The 20,773-nt window shown below is 41.9% G+C and overlaps 1 protein-coding gene across 7 annotated transcripts in view; it reads left to right on the top strand.

The window, feature by feature from the left end:
• Positions 1 to 19,062, top strand: part of csnk2a2b (casein kinase 2, alpha prime polypeptide b) — a 35,196-nt gene extending 16,134 nt beyond the window's left edge. For 2 of the 7 annotated variants that reach the window (XM_061822343.1, XM_061822344.1), the window contains exons 10-12: positions 12,090 to 12,238; positions 12,389 to 12,469; positions 18,467 to 19,062. In XM_061822343.1, coding sequence (XP_061678327.1) covers positions 12,090 to 12,238; positions 12,389 to 12,462 — 223 coding nt within the window. In that variant the 3' untranslated portion in view covers positions 12,463 to 12,469; positions 18,467 to 19,062. Of the gene's footprint in view, positions 1 to 5,343; positions 6,047 to 11,912; positions 11,966 to 12,089; positions 12,239 to 12,388; positions 12,470 to 18,466 lie in introns of those variants that run through there. The other 5 variants (XR_009795336.1, XR_009795335.1, XR_009795337.1 and 2 more) reach the window with 5 other exon arrangements.
• Positions 19,063 to 20,773: the final 1,711 nt, after the last annotated feature.

Genomic DNA, 20,773 nt, shown 5'->3' with positions numbered 1-20,773 from the left:
AGAATGTTTATAGGTTTGACACCAGGGCTTTAATAGTTTATTTATATCTGGAATATAAAATGCAAAAACAAAAAATTGGGACTTCCCTAAAGTGATTACACATACATATCCATCCATCCATTTTCTTAGCTGCACAAGGGTTGCGGGAGTACTGGAGCCTATCCCAGCTGTCAACGGGCAGGAGGTAGGTTACACACACGCAGACACGGGGAGAACATGCAAACTCCACACACCGAGGTCCGGGATTGAACCTGGGTCCTCATAGCTGTAAGGCCAACGCTGTATACCTGGCCCACCGTGCTGCCTCATAAAGTATGTTGTTGCTTATACAGTACCATCACAAGGCTATAAGCTAGGCGGCTAACAACCAGTAATGGTTAGATGCGTGCAAATTTCCCCGGCTGATGAACGAGCCTCAACTGTGACAGCCACAGCTTTATCCTGTCAGGTTGACCCCACAGGAGGTTAAAGAACGACAAATTTGGGTGTGTTTTCACAGTTTTGTTGCGGTTTGGTGCACAACACTTCTAGAACGAATGGTCTGTAATGCTAAGCACCGGCGACGTCAGGGGTGGGGTCAAAGACGTTTCTTCCGGGTCTGGCTGTGAAAGCTGGTGTACATATCCAGATTTTGCTTGGATTTCAAAAATGTTTTTTATTTTCAATTAATGTGACAAAAGATATATAATATATTACTTCACATTGGAGGGTTTATTGTACATGTGAATTTTGGGGCAGAGTCTTCCTTTAAGGTTCTTAAGAGAAAATTGGTTGCAATAATCCTTAAATGCAAGAGGTTTGAAATGACCAGGACCCGTCTTAGAGCTGGCCGTCCAGGCTAACGGAGCAATTGGGCAAGAAGAGCTTTGGTGAGAGGTAAGAAGAACGTATTTTGTCGTGTTTTTTTTCCCCTAATTTGACCAGGGGTGCAATTTATACTCCACAGCATGCAGCCCTATGGGGGCACAAACCAGTGCAATCTGTAGGCCGGTCCCAAGCCCGGATAAATGCAGAGGGTTGCGTCAGGAAGGGCATCCGGCGTAAAAACTGTGCCAAACAAATATGAGCGTTCATCTAAAGAATCCCATACCGGATCGGTCGTGGCCCGGGTTAACAACGCCCGCCCCCGGCACTGCTAACCTGCAGGGCGTCGGTGGAAATTCAGCTACTGTGGGTCGAAGACAAAGAAGAGGAGGAAACCGGATCCAGCGTCAGAAGAAAAAGAGGAATGCACAGAGCCTACAACTGAGTGTAGGGACTTTGAATGTTGGGACTATGACAGGAAAAGCACAGGAGTTGGTTGACATGATGATTAGGAGAAAGGTTGCTATTCTGTGCATCCAAGAGAGCAGGTGGAAAGGTAGTAAGGCTAGAAGTTTGGGAGCAGGGTTTAAATTATTCTACCACGGAGTAGATGGGAAGAGAAATGGAGTAGGGGTTATTTTAAAGGAAGAGCTGGCTAAGAATGTCTTGGAGGTGAAAAGAGTATCAGATCGAGTGATGAGACTAAAATTTGAAATTGAGGGTGTTATGTATAATGTGGTTAGCGGCTATGCACCACAGGTAGGATGTGACCTAGAGTTGAAAGAGAAATTCTGGAAGGAACTAGATGAAGTAGTTCTGAGCATCCCAGACAGCGAGAGAGTTGTGATTGGTGCAGATTGTAATGGACATATTGGTAAAGGAAACAGGGGCGATGAAGAAGTGATGGGTAAGTACGGCATCCAGGAAAGGAACTTTGAAGGGCAGATGGTGGTGGACTTTGCAAAAAGGATGGAGATGGCTGTAGTGAACACTTATTTCCAGAAGAGGGAGGAACACATAGTGACCTACAAGAGCGGAGGTAGAACCACGCAGGTAGATTATATTTTGTGCAGACGATGTAATCTGGAGGAGGTTACTGACTGTAAAGTAGTGGTAGGGGAGAGTGTAGCTCGACAGCATAGGATGGTAGTGTGTAGGATGACTCTGGTGGTGGGTAGGAAGATTAAGAAGACAAAGGTGGAGCAGAGAACCATGTGGTGGAAGCTGAGAAAGGAAGAATGTTGTGCGGCCTTCCGGAAAGAGGTGACACAGGCTCTCGATGGACAACCGAAGCTCCCGGAAGACTGGACGACGACAGCCAAGGTGATCAGAGAGACAGGCAGGAGAGTACTTGGTGTGTCATCTGGTAGGAAAGGGGAGAAGGAGACTTGGTGGTGGAACCCCAAAATACAGGGAGTAATACAAGGAAAGAGATTAGCGAAGAAGAAGTGGGATACTGAGAGGACTGAGGAGAGGCGAAAGGAGTACATTGAGATGCGACGTAGGGCAAAGGTAGAGGTGGCAAAGGCTAAACAAGAGGCATATGAAGACATGTACACCAGGTTGGACACGAAAGAAGGAGAAAAGGATCTCTACAGGTTGGCCAGACAGAGGGATAGAGATGGGAAGGATGTGCAGCAGGTCAGGGTGATTAAGGATCGAGATGGAAATGTGTTGACTGGTGCCGGTAGTGTACTAAATAGATGGAAAGAATACTTTGAGAAGTTGATGAATGAAGAAAATGAGAGAGAAGGAAGAGTTGAAGAGGCAAGAGTGAAGGACCAGGAAGTGGAAATGATTACTAAGGGGGAAGTCAGAAAGGCACTACAAAGGATGAAAACTGGAAAGGCAGTTGGTCCTGATGACATACCGGTAGAGGTATGGAAGCAATTTGGAGAGATGGCTGTGGAGTTTTTGACCAACTTATTCAACAGAATACTAGCGGGCGAAAAGATGCCTGAAGAATGGAGGAAAAGTGTTCTAGTTCCCATTTTTAAGAACAAAGGGGATGTTCAGAGCTGTGGGAACTATAGAGGAATAAAGTTGATGAGCCACACAATGAAGTTATGGGAAAGAGTAGTGGAGGCTAGACTCAGGACAGAAGTAAGTATCTGCTAAGATGGCAAAAGATGACACGCTGTGCCGACCCCTAACGGGACAAGCCGAAAGGAAAAGAAGAAGAAGAAGAAGAAGCGACCTATATGTGAAATTATTAACACATAATTATATTCATCATGCTTATACATTACTTTCACACTGACAACCGCAAGAGGGTGCTCTAAGCCCTGTGAATCTGTACCTGCTACTTCTGTACCTCTGAAAATTCATCATTTCAACATTAGCGGTAACTTATAAAAACAACTAAGGACTGAACAAAATTGTCATTGAAGAGAAAATCATATTCTTCAGATTACATGATTCTAGTAGTGAAATATGCAGCTACACTAAGCGTGCAGATTTCTTCTTCAGAGCATGAAAGCCATGCATGTGACCTCACATCACGCCAAAGTTAAAAAATAAATAAAAAATTTTCAACTCCATACCTGCTATCATCCCTGGAGGCCTAACTAAAATGCTCCAGCCTTTTGTTATCTGCGTTAATCGAAGCTTTAAGGCAGTCTTGTGTAACCTGTGGGAGCAGTGGATGACGGCTGGAGAATGCAGCTTCTGGGTCATTGTGCTATGTTTAAAAAAAAAAAAAAGCGCCATGCAACTTTCCAGGAAGTCATAAGATGGCTCGATAAATTATGGGCTTCAGTGACGACCAAAATCATCCTGTCGGGATTTACAAAGGCTGGAATAGGCTAGTTGTAACTGCAACTGACGAGGAGTCTTACGAAAATGACATAGAAGAGGAAGCGGAAGCAGGTAATTGTGGAAAAAACAGTAATTTTGCTTGTCTATAATATATCAGGGGTGCTCAATGCCTCGATCGCGAAGCAGTCTTGGTCGATTGCGGGACGGCTTGCCCCCCCCTCAAAAAAAAAGGACGTCAGCCAATGTTTCCTCTAAACTGCGCAATTGTGCACCGCTGATGCAGTCTCTTCGCAGATATTCTGCGTTGCGCGCAAAAAAATAATCCAACCCAATTTGAAAGTATAACATACAGCTATCCAGTTTGTGGCATTTTGCAATGTGATTCAATGAGTGAGGGATGACTGCTTGTTACTTCCAATGGCACAATTCACATACGTACTGTAAAAAAAGAAGAAGCCACTGGTTTCTTTTAGACAGCACACAGAACTTTCTCTAACAAGGACCGCTGCTACGGAACACTCTTATATATGATATATATATACACACACACACAATGCCAAGAAAAAGTATTTGCGTCCCTCCTGATTTTTTTTTTTTGCACATCAAACAAAGTTTTCAAATCATGAAACCAATATTAATATCACTTTGAGAAAAAACAAGGAAATACAAAATTCGGTTTTTGAATGACAATTAATTTTATTTAGTTACCAAAACAATTCTAAACCTTTCTGAACTTCTGTGAAAACGTAGTCGTCCCCACCCCAGGCCTCATGCTCATGACTGTACCATAAGCAGTGACGAAAGTTCTCTGGATTTTCCTGGAATTCCGGATGTTCACATTTTCATGAAAATTCCTCTGGAAAATTGAGGAAATATTGCCTAAAATTATTCCGGATAGTAGTTGACAACATTTAACAAACGTGTTTGAGTTCGTTGTTTTGTTTTAACGAGCGTAGCCGTGTCTAGGCACTACCACTAGTAACAGTAACGCCCCTCCCCTCGCATTCTCATGACCTCGCCATATCTCTGGGAGATTTCGGCGAGAATGGAAGCCACAAAGGGTGCAGATGTGAACACAAAAGGGAGTGTTTTGTGTAAACTAATTCATGTGTGATCGGCCAGGTACGGGCCCAGCGCAATGTTCAAACAGGTAGGCAGGCAAGCTGACATACATGTAATAGACTCGAGTGTTAGGAACACGTTCAAGTGGTCATGGGTTGAGGAAAAGGACTTGAACTGAGATTTTTTTTGTCCGACAACATTAGAAAGGTTGGCAAACCTAGTAAGTCAGTTAAAATTATACATTTATCAAAATATTAAAGGCAACTCATACTATAAGTATTACTAGATCTATATCTAAGATAGTGTGCAATCTGGTCGAGTGTATCAGTACAACGCGACGTAACAAGTTTGAGGCTTAAACGTTAATAGTAATTACTCCGGATCAACTTCTTTAACATGTTTTGCTGTACGGTGTAAAAATTCAAGGATATATTTAGTGTATATTATATATCTATACTATAATATGTATAATGTTGGGAAAAGAAAATTTTAGATGTCTTTTTACTGAATAGTTCACTTAATTCATTTGTCTTGAGATAAAATGGCATATTTTAAGCAAATTTTAATGAAAAATGTGACTTTGTGCTATCGAGTAATAGGAGGTTGGGGGGGGGCAAAAAAAAATCTGTGCTTCGCCCTTTGGGAACCTCTGCCTAATTTTTTTTTTTGGTCAGGACTCAGAAATTTTACTTTGAATTTTTGTCTGAATTTTGTTCCCAGATATCGCCAGAATGGACCAATGCAGCCCGATGGGGGCACAAACCAGTGCAATCTGTAGGCCGGTCCCAAGCCCGGATAAATGCAGAGGGTTGCGTCAGGAAGGGCATCCGGCATAAAAACTGTGCCAAACAAATATGAGCGTTCATCTAAAGAATCCCATACCGGATCGGTCGTGGCCCGGGTTAACAACGCCCGCCCCCGGCACTGCTAACCTGCAGGGCGTTGGTGGAAATTCAGCTACTGTGGGTCGAAGACAAAGAAAAGGAGGAAACCGGATCCGCCGTCAGAAGAAAAAGCAGGTGGAAAGGTAGTAAGGCTAGACGTTTAGGAGCAGGGTTTAAATTATTCTACCACGGAGTAGATGGGAAGAGAAATGGAGTAAGGGTTATTTTAAAGGAAGAGCTGGCTAAGAATGTCTTGGTGGTGGAAAGAGTATCAGATCGAGTGATGAGAAATTGAGGGTGTTATGTATAATGTGGCTCGCGGCTATGCCCCACAGGTAGGATGTGACCTAGAGTTGAAAGAAATTCTGGAAGGAACTAGATGAAGTAGTTCTGAGCATCCCAGACAGCGAGAGAGTTGTGATTGGTGCAGATTGTAATGGATATATTGGTAAAGGAAACAGGGGCGATGAAGAAGTGATGGGTAAGTACGGCATCCAGGAAAGGAACTTTGAGAGACAGATGGTGGTGGACTTTGCAAAAAGGATGGAGATGGCTGTAGTGAACACTTATTTCCAGAAGAGGGAGGAACATATTGTGACCTACAAGAGCGGAGGTAGAAGCACGCAGGTGGATTATATTTTGTGCAGACGATGTAATCTGAAGGAGATTACTGACTGTAAAGTAGTGGTAGGGGAGAGTGTAACTCGACAGCATAGGATGCTGGTGTGTAGGATGACTCTGGTGGTGGGTAGGAAGATTAAGAAGACAAAGGTGGAGCAGAGAACCATGTGGTGGAAGTTGAGAAAGGAAGAATGTTGTGCGGCCTTTCGGAAAGAGGTGAGACAGGCTGTCGATGGACACCAGAAGCTCCCAGAAGACTGGACTACGACAGCCAAGGTAATCAGAGAGACAGGCAGGAGAGTACTTGGTGTGTCTTCTGGTAGGAAAGGGGAGAAGGAGACTTGGTGGTGGAACCCCAAAATACAGGGAGTCATAAAAGAAAAGAGATTAGCGAAGAAGAAATGGGACACTGAGAGGACTGAGGAGAGGCGAAAGGAGTACATCGAGATGCGATGTCGGGCAAATGTAAAGGTGGCAAAGGCTAAACAAGAGGCATATGAAGACATGTACACCAGGTTGGACACGAAAGAAGGAGAAAAGGATCTCTACACGTTGGCCAGGCAGAGGGATAGAGATGGGAAGAATGTGCAGCAGGTAAGGGTGATTAAGGATAGAGATGGAAATGTGTTCGCTGGTGCCAGTAGTGTGCTCAATAGATGGAAAGAATACTTTGAGAAGTTGATGAATGAAGAAAATGAGAGAGAAGCAAGAGTAGAAGAGGCAAGAGTGAAGGACCAGGAAGTGGCAATGATTAGTAAAGGGGAAGTCAGAAAGGCACTACAAAGGATGAAAAATGGAAAAGCAGTTGGTCCTGATGACATACCAGTGGAGGTATGGAAGCAATTTGGAGAGATGGCTGTGGAGTTTTTGACCAACTTATTCAACAGAATACTAGCGGGCGAAAAGATGCCTGAAGAATGAAGGAAAAGTGTTCTCGTTCCCATTTTTAAGAACAAAGGCGATGTTCAGAGCTGTGGGAATTATAGAGGAATAAACTTGATGAGCCACACAATGAAGTTATGGGAAAGAAGTTGAGGCTAGACTCAGGACAGAAGTAAGTATCTGTCAGCAACTGTATGGTGTCATGCCTAGAAAGAGTACCACAGATGTATTATTTTCCTTGAGGATGCTAGTGGAAAAATACACAGAAGGTCAGAAGGAGCTACATTGTCTTTGTGGATCTAGAGAAAGCGTATGACAGAGTACCAAGAGAGGAACTGTGGTACTGCATGCGGAAGTCTGGTGTGGCAGAGAAGTATGTTAAAATAGTACAGGACATGTATGATGGCAGCAGAACAATGGTGAGGTGTGCTTTCGGTGTGACTGAAGAATTTAAGGTGGAGGTGGGACTGCACCAGGGATCAGCTCTGAGCCCCTTCCTGTTTGCAGTGGTAATGGATAAACTAACAGATGAGGTTAGACTGGAATCCCCTTGGACCATGATGTTCGCTGATGATATTGTGATATGCAGTGAAAGCAATGAGCATGCAGAGGAACAATTAGAAAGATAGAGACATGCACTGGAAATTAGAGGAATGAAGATTAGCTGAAGTAAAACAGAATATATGTGCGTGAATGAGAGAGGTGGAGGGGGAAGAGTGAGTTGACTTGGGGTCAACAATACAGAGCAATGGAGAGTGTGTTAAGGAAGTAAAGAAACGGGTCCAAGCAGGTTGGAACAGCTGGCGGAAGGTGTCTGGTGTGTTATGTGACAGAAGAGTCTCTGCTTGGACGAAGAGCAAAGTTTACAAAACAGTGGTAAGGCCGGCCATGATGTACGGATTAGAGAGACGGTGGCATTGAAGAAACAACAGGAAGCAGAACTGGAGGTAGCAGAAATGATGTGGAGGTTCTCGCTTAGAGTGAGCAGGTTGGATAGGATTAGAAATGAGTTCATTAGAGGGACAGCCAAAGTTGGATGTTTTGGAGATAAGATTCGAGAGAGCAGACTTCGATGGTTTGGACATGTTCAGAGGCGAGAGAGTGAGTATATTGGTGGAAGGGTGCTGAGGATGGAGCTGCCAGGCAAAAGAGCGAGAGGAAGACCAAAAAGAAGGTTTATGGATGTGGTGAGGGAAGACATGAGGGCAGTTGGGGTTAGAGAGGAAGATGCAGAAGATAGGCTAAGATGGAAAAAGATGACACGCTGTGGCCACCCCTAACGGGAAAATTCTAAAGGAAAAGAAGAAGATCGCCAGAATGGACCACAGTCGTCCCCCCCCCCCCCCCAAAAAAAAAAAAAGTCCACTTTCATCTCTGCATAAGAAAAACACTGGCCAAAAAATGGCATCCATGGGAGAGTTCCCAGGCGAAAGTAGCAGTAGCTTTAACAGAGATACCCAGACTTCCCTTTCCCCAGCCACTTCATCCAGCTCTTCTGGTCCGAAAGAATCCCGATGCTTTCCCAGGCCAACCGGGAGACACAGTCTCTCCAGTGTGTCCTGGGTCGTCCCTGTGGTCTCTTTCCGGTGGGACCTGCCCTGAACACCTCACCAGGGGCGTCCGAGAGGCATCCAGATCAGGTGCTCCAGCCACCTCATCTGGTTCCTCTCAATGCGGAGAACCAGCGGTTGACACTGTGCCCCTCCCGGTTGACCGAGCTTCTCTACCGATCTCTAAAGGAGAGTGTGGACACCCTGTGGAGGAAACTTGTTTTGGCCACTTGTATCCGGGATGTTGTTCTTTCAGTCACGGCCCACCGTTTGTGTTTATTTGTGAGGATAGAAACCTAGATTGACTGGTATATTGAGAGCTTCGCCTTTCAACTTAGCTCCCTCTTTGCCTCAATGGACTGATACAAAGTCCGCAGCACTGTCAACTCCAATGATCCGCCTGTCAATCTCCCGCTCCATTCTTCCCTCTCTTGTGAACAAGACCCCAAAATACATGGAGTCATCCACTTGGGGCAGGATCTCATCCCTTTTCCGATTGAGGACCATGGTCTCAGATTTTGATCTCTCTCTCTCGGGTTGTTTTGCATGCATCAGTGTGTTCCATATCACGAAGGATTTGCAGTGTCCTCAATGAAATAAAGTGTAACATTGACAAAATAAAGTCTGAAGAGATAAAAGGAAGCAGAGCTGGAGGTGGCAGAAATAAAGATGTTGAGGTTCTCTATAGGAGTGAGGAGGTTGGATAGGATTAGAAATGAGCTCATTGGAGGGATAGCCGAATTTAGATGTTAAGAAGACAAAGTTAGAGGGAGCAGTCTTCAATGGTTTGCACACATCCAGAGGATAGTGAGTATATTGTTGGAATCGCAATGAGGATTGAGGTGCCAGGCAAAAGAGCACGAGGAAGACCGAAGAGAAGGTTGATGGATGTTGTGGAGGGAAGAGATGAGGGCTGTTGTGTTAGAGAGGAAGATGCAGGAGAAAGGCTTACATGGTAAAAGGTGTTGTGGCGACACCAAATGGGACAAACCGAAAGGAAAAGAATAAGATTGTCATTATAAAGTCTCCACAGCCCCATTTTTAAAGTGGCACTTAACATTTGCCAAGTTTTATACTAATTTTACAATATTACCTTAATCTTAAAATTTTGAGTTATCAGTATGTTATAAGAGACTAACTGCAAAGAAATTACTTTATTATTCATTTTCCAAAGCAAAGAATTTAGTCTCATGCTGCTCTGGAGATAAATAAATAAGCAACCATTTGTTTACTTACTGCCATCTAATGTCAGAACTTTGGAATTATGTCCAGATTGAGATTTGTTATTGCAACAAGTGCAACGAAAAAAAAAGGTGTTGATTGGCCATTCAGTACTAAGATAAAAATAAGTGAAACTCTAATAATGAAGATTAAGTTAAAAAGAAAAAAAACACTCTCAAGATCAAAAATTAAAAGGGAAGGGCCTTTGACTAACTGGCGACCAGTTCAGGGTGTAGTCCACCTTTCGGCAGACGTTAACTGGGATAGGCTCCAACACTTCTGCTAACTTTGTGTGGATAAACTGTTTGGAAAATGGAATGGAACATTACAGAAACACAGATTAATCAGCTTTTTACAAAAGGTGCACCTGAAATTGAATATTGCACATTGTGAGTTATTGCAGGATAGATTTGTATATATATTGAATACTGGAGTTGTTGCATTGGTATACTTCACATATTACCGAGAGTGATTGTTTAGGGCTCTGAACAGCAGTTTGAAAGAAGTTGTTTTTCAGTCTATTAGTCCTGGTTTCAATGGTCCTGTACCGTCTGCTGATGGCAGTAGCACAAACAGGGAGTGGCCCGGGTGATAGGAGTCCTTCAGGATAACACTGGCTCTCTTGACCCATTAACAACTACGAAGGTTTTCCAATGTGGACAGAGGGCTCCCAATAGAATGGCCTTCCCAGCAATTTTGGTGACCCTCTGGAATTCATTCCTTTTTGCTACTGTGCATTTGGGAAACCATATTCACAGGCAGTAGGTGATGATGCTTTCCATGGTAGAGAGGTAAAAAGACACAAGCAGTCTCTGACTGATGTTGTCCTTCCTGGGTTCTCAGAAGTGTTTTTTTTTTTTTGCGCCTAGCCACCTCTGCAGTGTTCTTATTCCAGGTCATCTTCTCCTCGATGTACACTCCCAGGAAGGAGAAGTCACTGACCCTTTCCATACAGGTCCCGCTGATAAAAATGTGCTGAATGCCGTTTTGTTTTTTTTCTGAAGTCTTTGATGAGCTCCTTTGTTTAGATGGTTTCAGGAGCAAGTTATTGTCTTTACACCACATGGTCAGCTGCTGCTCGTCATAAGAATCTGTAAGCAGACTCATAACTTTCTGTGATTCAGCCTACCACTGTGCTGTTTTACGCGTACTTATTGAGTGTGAAGGGTGGGCAGGTGTGGGGGTAATCCGGACCCTTTGTGAGCATTCTGTTAAAAACGTCCTTAATCCAGAGGCATATAGAGTGAGGTAGACCGAGCTTCATCAGTTTCCTTACTAGCGTTTGGTAGGATTGTGTTAAATATTGAGCTGCAATCCAGAAAGAGTAGGCGGACCTAATTATCTTGTTTTTCCAAGTAGGACAGGGCTATGTGCATCTTCTGTTGATCTGTTTACCTTGTTGGAAAAGTGGTATGGATCTGAGCTCAGGGTTGTGAAGGTCATGATATGGCTCCTTACCAGTGCTACTGACCGGTAGTGATTGAGGCTGGTTGTGGCTAGTTTCTTGGGTAGGACGATGACAGTGGAAGCAGGCAGGATAGGACTGCAGACAATGTCAATGACATGTTGAAAATCATGGTAAAGATTCCAAGCTGGTCTGTATACTCTTTCAATACCTGCCCTGGGATGCCGTTGGGGCCCGTTGCTTTCCGTGGTTAACCCCCTTCAGTCTGCGTGTCACTTTGTGTGCAGTGTAGCTGCTCCTGGTGCTTCAGTGTTGAAGCAAGCATAGAAGAGGTTAAGTTCCCAGTGTCACCTTTAGCATCTCTGGTGACATGTTTGTAGTTGGTGAGATGTTGGACTGGCTTACATGCTTGCTTGCTGTTGTTGCTGTCCAAATGGTCATTGATCTTCCTCTTAAAATCCTCCTTGGCTTTGCAGATTCTTCTCTTCAGGTTGTTGCAGAGTATGCTGTAGCGATGCCTGTTGCCAGTTCTTGAAGGCAATGTTTCTGTTCTTCAGAAGCTGCTTCACCTCTCTGGTCATTCAGGGTTTCTGGTTGGGATAGACCCTGATGTTTTTTTCCACTGTGACCATGTCGATACAGTTCTTGATGTAACACAGTAGAGTTCCTGTAAAAACATCCATCTCCTTATCCTCAAAAATGTCCCAATCTGTGCTGTTGAAACAGTCCCGCCACAGTTGGAAGCACCGCCTGGCCACATCCTGATGGTCTTAGTGATGGTGGGTGAGGATTATAGAGGGTATAAAAACTTGGTATTAAGTACCAAGTAGTTTTATCAATGTTGTAGTTCTAGTACAAAAACGAATGTGCTGCAAATTCTTTTGTCACTGTGTATGATCTCAGACAGAGCAGGAAGCGTTGGGAGCAGTTTGTGCAGACTGAGAACCAGCATCTTGTGAGTCCTGAGGCTTTGGACCTTTTGGACAAGCTGCTTCGCTACGACCACCAGCAAAGACTGACTGCCACAGAGGCCATGGAGCATCCTTACTTCTGTTAGTACACGCACACACACACATTCCAACACTTGCGTGATGAAACTTAGGGACCTGTGTTGACACCTGGAAGTGCCCTTGAATAATTTGTATCAGCTTGTGCTTATGAGTTAATAATTTGTCAGTACTAACAGTTCTACCTTCTGACAGATCCCGTTGTTAAGGAGCAGTCTCTTTCAAACTCTGACAACATGGTTTCTAGTGGCAACACCACGGCGCGATGAAACACAGGTATGCATCTACCTGTCATATAGAATAAATCTGGAAAAGAGCCATTCAAAACCTTTTGGAAAATAACTACTCACAGTATTACATGCTGTCCTTTAAGAAGTGTAAACAGCTAATGCCATTTCCATTGCACAAGAATTTCTGTGCTTTTCTTTTAATTGTAAAATGATACCCAGTCTTGGTAAAGCGGTGCGAATCGCAATATTCACACTATTTTCTTTGGTAACACGCACTGTGAACAGGATGTCCTCGGTAGGGTAGGGCATGATTTGAATTTGAGGGATTCCTGTCCCAATTTCGGTTCCTCATTTTGTTTCCTGTTCCAAACGATACTCTATTTATTTTTTTTTGCCTGTTTCTATGATTTAAATAAAAGGTGGTCATGTACATCCTTTTTTTTTTTTCTTTTAAAGTAGCCCTCAGCATTGACTAAAGTGAACACTTAACTGGGGGTTATTTCAACCATAATCAATGTCATTCCTATGAGCTAATTGTGTAGAAGTAACCCAATGAACTTAATATTCATCAATTAATGTTTCAGCTCAAAGTCAAAGACAGAATTGTTTAAATAATTAGTGACTATTTTATCATCTTAAATGGTTTATTTGTGCAAACTTTAACTTTGACTTCGCTTTAGGCTTCTTCAAAGGGTAGGCACTGGAACAGTTGACATGAACAGTAACTTCACACAACACTGGTGAATTTTGAAAACCAATATAAACCTACAGTGCCTCGTGAAAGTATTTGTCCCCCTTGAAATTTTTCAACCTTTCGCCACATTTCAGGGTTGAAACATAAAGATATAACGTTTTTATTTTTTTGTCAAGAATCAACAACACAATTGTTGGGAATTGTTGGGACACAATTGTGAAGTGGAACAAAATGTATTGGATATTTTAAACCTTTTTTAACAAATAAAAACCTGAAAAGTGAGGCGTGCAATATTATTCCGCCCCCTGCCATTAATACTTTGTAGCGCCATCTTTTGCTGCAATTAAAGCCAGGGTTCGTACGGGTCAGGGAATTTTAGTGACTGTGACTTGACGGGCGCGATCGGGCTCGCAAATCTGCACAGTCGAGCATGAAAAATCAAGTGCGTAAAATTTTTTACGAGTGGAAATGCATAGACATTCTCAGCGTACATGAAAACCAATCCAGCACGGTGAACCACAGCCTGATTAACCCCCCCCCCCGCCCTCTTCCCTCAACATGGAACCACACTGTCTCCTGATAGTTTACCCGACTCTGCCCCCCCCTCTTAAAGGGGTACACTCATAATTAAAAACACCGTTAAACATGCTGCTTGTGTTTACTCTTGATAATAATGTTAAAAGTAAAAGAAAAACAAGTGCTGTTGCTTTTATGAATGTCGGGGTATGTGGATAATAGAAGAAAAAGTGGTGATACTGGATGAGATTTTCTCTTTTTTGAGTAGAAAAGGTCTAGTCTGAAGCCAAAGTAGAAAGTACAGGATGAGATGGTGTATAATGTTAAAATTCCACCTTGGCACAGCCTGATAAAGGATGAAAGCATAGACAATACAGTGAACAAAAAGCTAATTCTCTATTTTATATATAGGAGACCTCATAACATTAACCTTAAAACTGGTTCGTAGCATCATTCAGCTTTCAGCATGCATTGCTAAAGATATTCCGCAAGCAATAATTCAGTTTTACACCAAGAAAAGCAGACGGGAACATCATTGTGGGTTAAAAAAAAAAAAAAAAGGAATGAAGTTGGATGCGACGCTTCAAATTTACAGTTCATAGTTGGCTTGGTTTGGTTAGCAATGTATTTTTTTTGTTAGACATTTTCATGGCAAGTTTGCAAAAAACAAACAATTTTTCTGAAAATTTTCTGGTGGTAATGTAAATGCTGTCATCTAAACCTTTGAATGAGGCGTGTAACTTCAATGGATGACACTGATCTGACCACAGTGCATACATCTGATGTTGCTCACGGTGGTCAAAGAGGGTGCTCACGACCTTAGTGTGTTTGCTCAGACACGTAAAAAATTTGAGGGAACCTTGTAGTAGGCAAGTTTGAAGCCCAAGGCTTGTTTGCATAAAGCCTTCGTAACTGAAGAGTACTCTTACCTTACAACACAGCAGATAAGAAACCACTTAAGACCGGGTTTACTGCCATATTGTAGTGATAGGATAAGCAAACTCAAAGGCAAATGGCTTTGTAGAAACATGTCCATCTCCCTGCTGATTACACACAAAGCCAATGAGCTTCTTATCAACAATACTTTTATACACTTGTAATTATAGTTTATATTTTTAATAACCATAAATTTCAAAGTCATTATGATGCACCTATTACATTGTTAAGCTTTGGCACTTATTACTTAAGTGGCAACACACAATCATATAACTGAAATATTGCTTTTTGCCACAACCAGTCAATCCAATATTAGTCATGGAATTTTGTATTGAGTAGCTGGAAAATCATGGGAAATACATGGAATTTTGATTCTCTGGAAGTGTACGAACCGTGTACAGCTGCAAGTCGCTTGGGGTATGTCTCTCAGTTCTGTACATTGAGAGACTCAAATTCTTGCCCATTCTTCCTTGGAAAAGAGCTTGAGCTCAGTGAGGTTGGATAGAGAGTGTTTGTGAACAGCGGTCTTCAGAATTCAGATTCCAATTGAGAGTATGTGGACGGACCACAGATTCTCAATTGGATTCAGGTTTGGACTTTGACTTGGTCGTAACACCTGGATACAATTATTTGTGAACCATTCCATTGTAGATTTGGCTTTGTTTTGGATCATTGTCCTGTTGCAAGATAAAGCTCCGTCCCAGTCTCAGGTCTTTTGCAGACTCCAACAGGTTTTCTCCCAGAATGGTCCTGTATTTGGCTCCATTCATCTTCCCATCAATTTGAACCATCTTTCCTGTCCCTGCTGAAGAAAAGCAGTCCCAAACCATGATGCTGCAACCACCATGTTTGACAGCGAGGATGATGTGTTCAGCATGATGAGCGGTGTTGCTTTTACACCAAACATATCGTTTTGCATTGTGGCTAAAAAGTTTGATTTTGGTTTCATCTGACCGGAGCACCTTCTTCCACATGTTTGGTGTGTCTCCCAGGTGCCTTGTGGCAAACATTAAAGGAGACTTTTTATGGATATCGTTGAGAAATGGCTTTCTTCTTGCCACTCTTCCATAAAGGCCAGTTTTGTGTAGTGTACAACTGATTGTTGTCTTATGGACAGACTCTCCCACCTCAGCTGTAGATCTCTGCAGTTCATCCAGAGTGATCATGGGCCTGTTGGCTGCATCTCTGATCAGTTTTCTCCTTGTTTGAGGTGAAAGTTTAGAGGGATGGCCGGGTCTTGGTAGATTTGCAGTGGTCTGATACTCCTTCCATTTCAATATGATTGCTTGCACAGTGCTCCTTGAGATGTTTTAAGATTGTGATATCTTTGTGTATCCAAATCTGGCTTTAAAGTGTATGGAATGTCTCATTTCTAATGCAAATTCTCTTATCTAAATGATAATATATGTTCAACTGTTCCATAAAATGCATATCCTGTTCGATGAAAAAATCTAATTGTTTATGACTTAAAGTCCGCGAACTTTCTCTTACCTGCAAAATGACTCATTTCGTGGGTGGACCACTGACGGCACTAATTCTGGGATGGGTTGTTTCGGAATAATGATAAGTAGGGAGTCTTTTGTATTCACAGAGAAGAAACATTCATTTTGAGAATTCTTCAGTGATTTGAAGCTGAAACTAATCCGTAAAAATGTTTTTTTTATTTAATTTTATAATTATTATTATTGAAACTGTGCCAGACAAATATGAGTGTTCATCTGAGATGACACGCTGTGGTGACCCCAAATGGACAAGCCGAAAGAAAGCATTATATTGTTATATGATTACTTATGTGTGAAAATATACCAACTTAGACAACGTTATCGGCTTCTTTGTGTTTTGATGCAATAATAAGCATTTTATACGCAAAGTAGTTGTCGCAGTTGCCGCGTACCAAATCACTAAATCATTTGCATAATTTCAAAACAAGACCGAAAACTTCGTATATACATTCAGGATATTGAAGCCTTACTATTTATCAGTTTATGACTAATTAACCAAACAAGAACTTAACAACGCTTACCAGTCAATATTTCCAACACGAGGCATATCCTCCCCGATGGGTCTTACTGCTGTGTTAGCATCTTCATCACCTGCTACTTCGTCTGAATTCGAAAGTGTGTGGTGTCTAACTGGCTCAAATTTATAACCTTTACCGCCTTTATAAAGCTCCTATTCTTCACAGTTTTCGTGGGACCTTTCAGAATAATATTCATCTCTTGAATTATCGGAAACTTCATTGATGTTCTTACAGTGTATTCCTACGGGATCCATGTTGTTGTCACAATGTCCTACGTCACGCCCCTGATCGGCTTTCGCCGACATGTTTCCGTCCTTTTCAGGCAGATACAGCAATGTGCGAAAATTTGTTGCAAATGGTCGAAAAATAAAAACTTTTCCTTCATAACGGATTTAAGATTCCTATTCAGCATAGAAACTGTATAATATTAGCAAAAAGATGCATTGCGGTCCTTCCATTCCCTTTAAACTTTTCCACAACAGTATCTCGGACCTGCTTGATGTGTTCCTTGGTCTTCATGGTGCTCTCTGCAGTTTAAACAGAACCCTGAGACTTATCACAGAGCAGGTGCATTTTTACGGAGACTTTATTACACACAGGTGGATTCTATTTATCATCATCAGTCAACATTGGGTCATTCAGAGATCCTCACTGAAGTTCTGGAGTGAGTGTGCTGCACTGAAAGTAAAGGGACCGAATCATATTGTACGCACCACTTTTCAGGTATTTATATATGGCAAGAAAAGGAGTAATAAATGGAACCAAATACTATAAAACATTTGATTACTTTGCTTCCCCACCATCGAGGCACAAGGTTAGTGTTTCTGATACTGTGAGACAACATTTGTGTGAATTTTGTACCAGACACCCAATTTAACAATTTAATTGAAGTTGCGCGTAATTTAGGCTGAAGCTCTGAGTGGGAGAGAGCGCAGGAGACTCATTGTGAAAGCCTCCTTTGCACAATTCTGTATAATCTCAATTAAGTCATTGTGTGTATTCATTTGCCACTTATTTGGGCTCAGCGGACTGGAGGCATTGAAATTGGCGACTAAGATGTGCAAATTTGAACGATTCCGGGAGAACCAAAATGTTGGTCTGGGTTTCAATCGTTTCTCGATTCTCGATACCCAATGCTAGTCCTTGATTTATGATGTTACCGACATACATTTTAATTGCCTCATTTTCAAAATATAGTTTACCTGTAGGTTATTCTTGCTTTATTCTCGTTTTTTTTTAACCATTATTAATATTGATTTACCTCGAAAGTTTACATTGTGATTGCTTGTTTGCGTTTATTGCATGTCTACTTTTAACATTTTAGTAATTCTTTGGACAGGTCAATGAGCCATAGTAAGGCAAAATGATACTATGTTGCAGTGTTGCGGTAGCAATTGGCCTAATATACTGTAAATCTTCCTGTATAATAAGTTCCCAAATATAATGCACACCCCCAAAAATGCCCCACTCCTAAAAAAAAAAAAACGCCTTTACTCTTATACCTTTTCACTGTCTCACAATTTTCTAGTTTACTATACATATGTATATTACACACTAACCTTTGAAGATTTTTTTTTGGGGCGGGCAGGGTTTAATGTTCCTTATTCACGAGAACCTATTGTATATGGCCTTCTTTTCTATGAATGTATAATTGAGTGCTTTTTATATTTACCACATTTCTTGTCAAAAGCTCCGTTTTCACCAAGACGTCTGTTCCCTTCTTTTGTCAAAGTTGCGAAATACCTGAGCCATCATATGTGTAATGAGAAAACTTGAAGACTGGGTCCTCTTATTAAAAAGACCTTTTGGAGACAAAAAAAACATAATTGAATTGTTCTCTAATAGTCCCACCCCTCCTTTCTCATCTTTCTCTGCAGAAAGTCAAAAGAAGAAGGATGTTTGTTACCTCAACTTTGTCCACGGTTGTGACAGTAACTTTGACAAGTGTACAGTAACAATGGATCAAAGTAACTGACCAGTTACAAACTCACAGTTATGTGCGCACACACACACACACACACACACACACACACACACGTGCAAGCAGGTATACATACACCCTCCTCCTGTATCAATCTGTGATTGGCCTGTTCTGGTGTCCTTTCCAGCAGCCTGACCAGTGAGCTTGAAGCTGCTCACTCCCTGAGTCCTCCCATCTCAATCTCATGTTACAAGGACAAAACACTTTTAAAGAAAAATTCCCTCCCCATGCCTCCATTCTTCCTTTATATCATCCCACCTATTTGTTTGCATCAGCATGGAAGATGGACAGGAGAGTGACCCTGTACAAGCCACCATCACCCCCTCCAGTCTCATACATCCATCCACCTGTCTCTCCGCTCTCCTTGCCATCTTTTACCCTGACAGACAAATGTCTTAGCACTACTCCAGTTTTGAAAGTGGCATGGTGGACTCTCTCTAGCTAGAATGATAATAATATTAATGACAAATAAATAATTTTTATTTAGATGAACTTTGCCTGTCGTTTGTTTGTCATGGTCATGTTTTGAAAGAAGAAATGTACAAGAAATTCCTCATATGCTCAGAATGACCCTGCGTAAACTGAGTCGACAGGAATTCAAGGAGGACCTGTGCCAACTGTATATGTTCTGTTCTCTGGGGAAAACCATACATTTACACAGTTTCTTTCAGAAAGCAATTATCAGTGTGAAAATATATAACTATATAATATTTACTTACAACTATCCCTAAATTTCATAGGTAATTACTGTATTTTTTCTAACAAGCATTTAAATTTGAAATTGAAAGTCATGGAAATAAGTGAGGGTAGCACTAACCTCTTGTTAAAACGTTAGCCTCGCAGCTCTTAAGTTCTGTGGTTTGAATCCCAGCCCTGCCTGTGTGAAGTTTGCATGTTCTCCATGTTTTCTCCGGGTACTCTGGGTTTTCTCCCATATTCCAAAACCATGCATCAGTTACAAACTCCAGAGACCCGGACATGGAGGGGAAAAAAAACTTTGGTAAGCATTAATTGCTACTTTGTGCGCACGCTCTAGTGCTTGGTGTGCACATAATTATTTTGTGTCCACCAAGTAGTAGTTTGTGCTCCCAAAATAGTTATATGGTTTGCACGAAGTACCGGCGGTTCTATATGGGACATGAAGGTTCAGAAATCGATTGCATCTTCTTTCGAAGGTCGAAGCTCAGGTGACGCTAAATCTTGTACACTACACGATGGACAGGGATAGAATGATACAAATATATTTTAGGCTGGGGATGAGCTATAAAGACATCCTGAATTGTTTGCCATCGCAAGGAACCAATGTTACCGAGAGACATTAAAATGGAATGATGGGAGCCAGGTTACTTGGACGCTTGGATCGATTTTGTTGTACATCAACTGCAAAGCTCTGGAAGGGAGAACCGTTACCGGTGGATGTATACAAGATTTAAACATAATAATGCACACTAAGTAATTACTTTGTGTGCAGGTTGTAACTATTTTGTGCGCACGAACTAGGATCTTTTTTTATTCCACATCATGTCTGGGGCTCCGTAAGGAACTGTAAATTGCCTTAAGTGGGATTGTGAGTGTAAATGCTTGCTTTTTCTATGTGCACTGCGATTGCCTGGTAACCAGTCTAGGGTGTAACCCGCCTCCTGCCCAGAGATAGCTGGGATAGCACTCCTGCAACCCTCGTGAGGATAAGCGGTTCAGAGAACGGATGGCTATATGGATGTAAAATAGTGATAACCAAATAAAGTTTGAGAATACAACTATTTCTCAATTTATGTTGACATTTGGTGGAAAAATTGCATGTTGTAGCTGTAAAAATGAAAACATAAATTTTAATTTTTACAGGTTTTCTTACTCAATAGAAATAATCAAGTTAATAAGAAACTTGAAATTTAGTATAATTTCTCATAATGTGCATTTACCCCCCCCCCCAAATACCACTTTTGCGCATTATACATGGTTATGGGGGGGGGTCTTTTTTTTTAATGTATGCCATTATCTAGTGGTTATGAAAATAGCTGTACACTTTCATTCCAATATGCCATCGCCACCCAGAGGTGAAAAAGGTGTAGCCTACTCTTTCATTCTAGTATGTCAGTGGTACATATGACTAAATATATACCCTTGTGCTCATAAGTTTACATAATGTAAATTTTTTTGGACTCATGCGCAATGACAGTGAGACCTGGAAAGGCATGATTGGAAA

This window comes from Syngnathoides biaculeatus, chromosome 6, assembly GCF_019802595.1.
Source record: "Syngnathoides biaculeatus isolate LvHL_M chromosome 6, ASM1980259v1, whole genome shotgun sequence".
Lineage (NCBI taxonomy): Eukaryota > Metazoa > Chordata > Actinopteri > Syngnathiformes > Syngnathidae > Syngnathoides > Syngnathoides biaculeatus.
The sequence above is the reverse complement of the archived record's forward strand: the minus strand, read 5'-3'. Positions and strand labels throughout refer to the sequence as shown.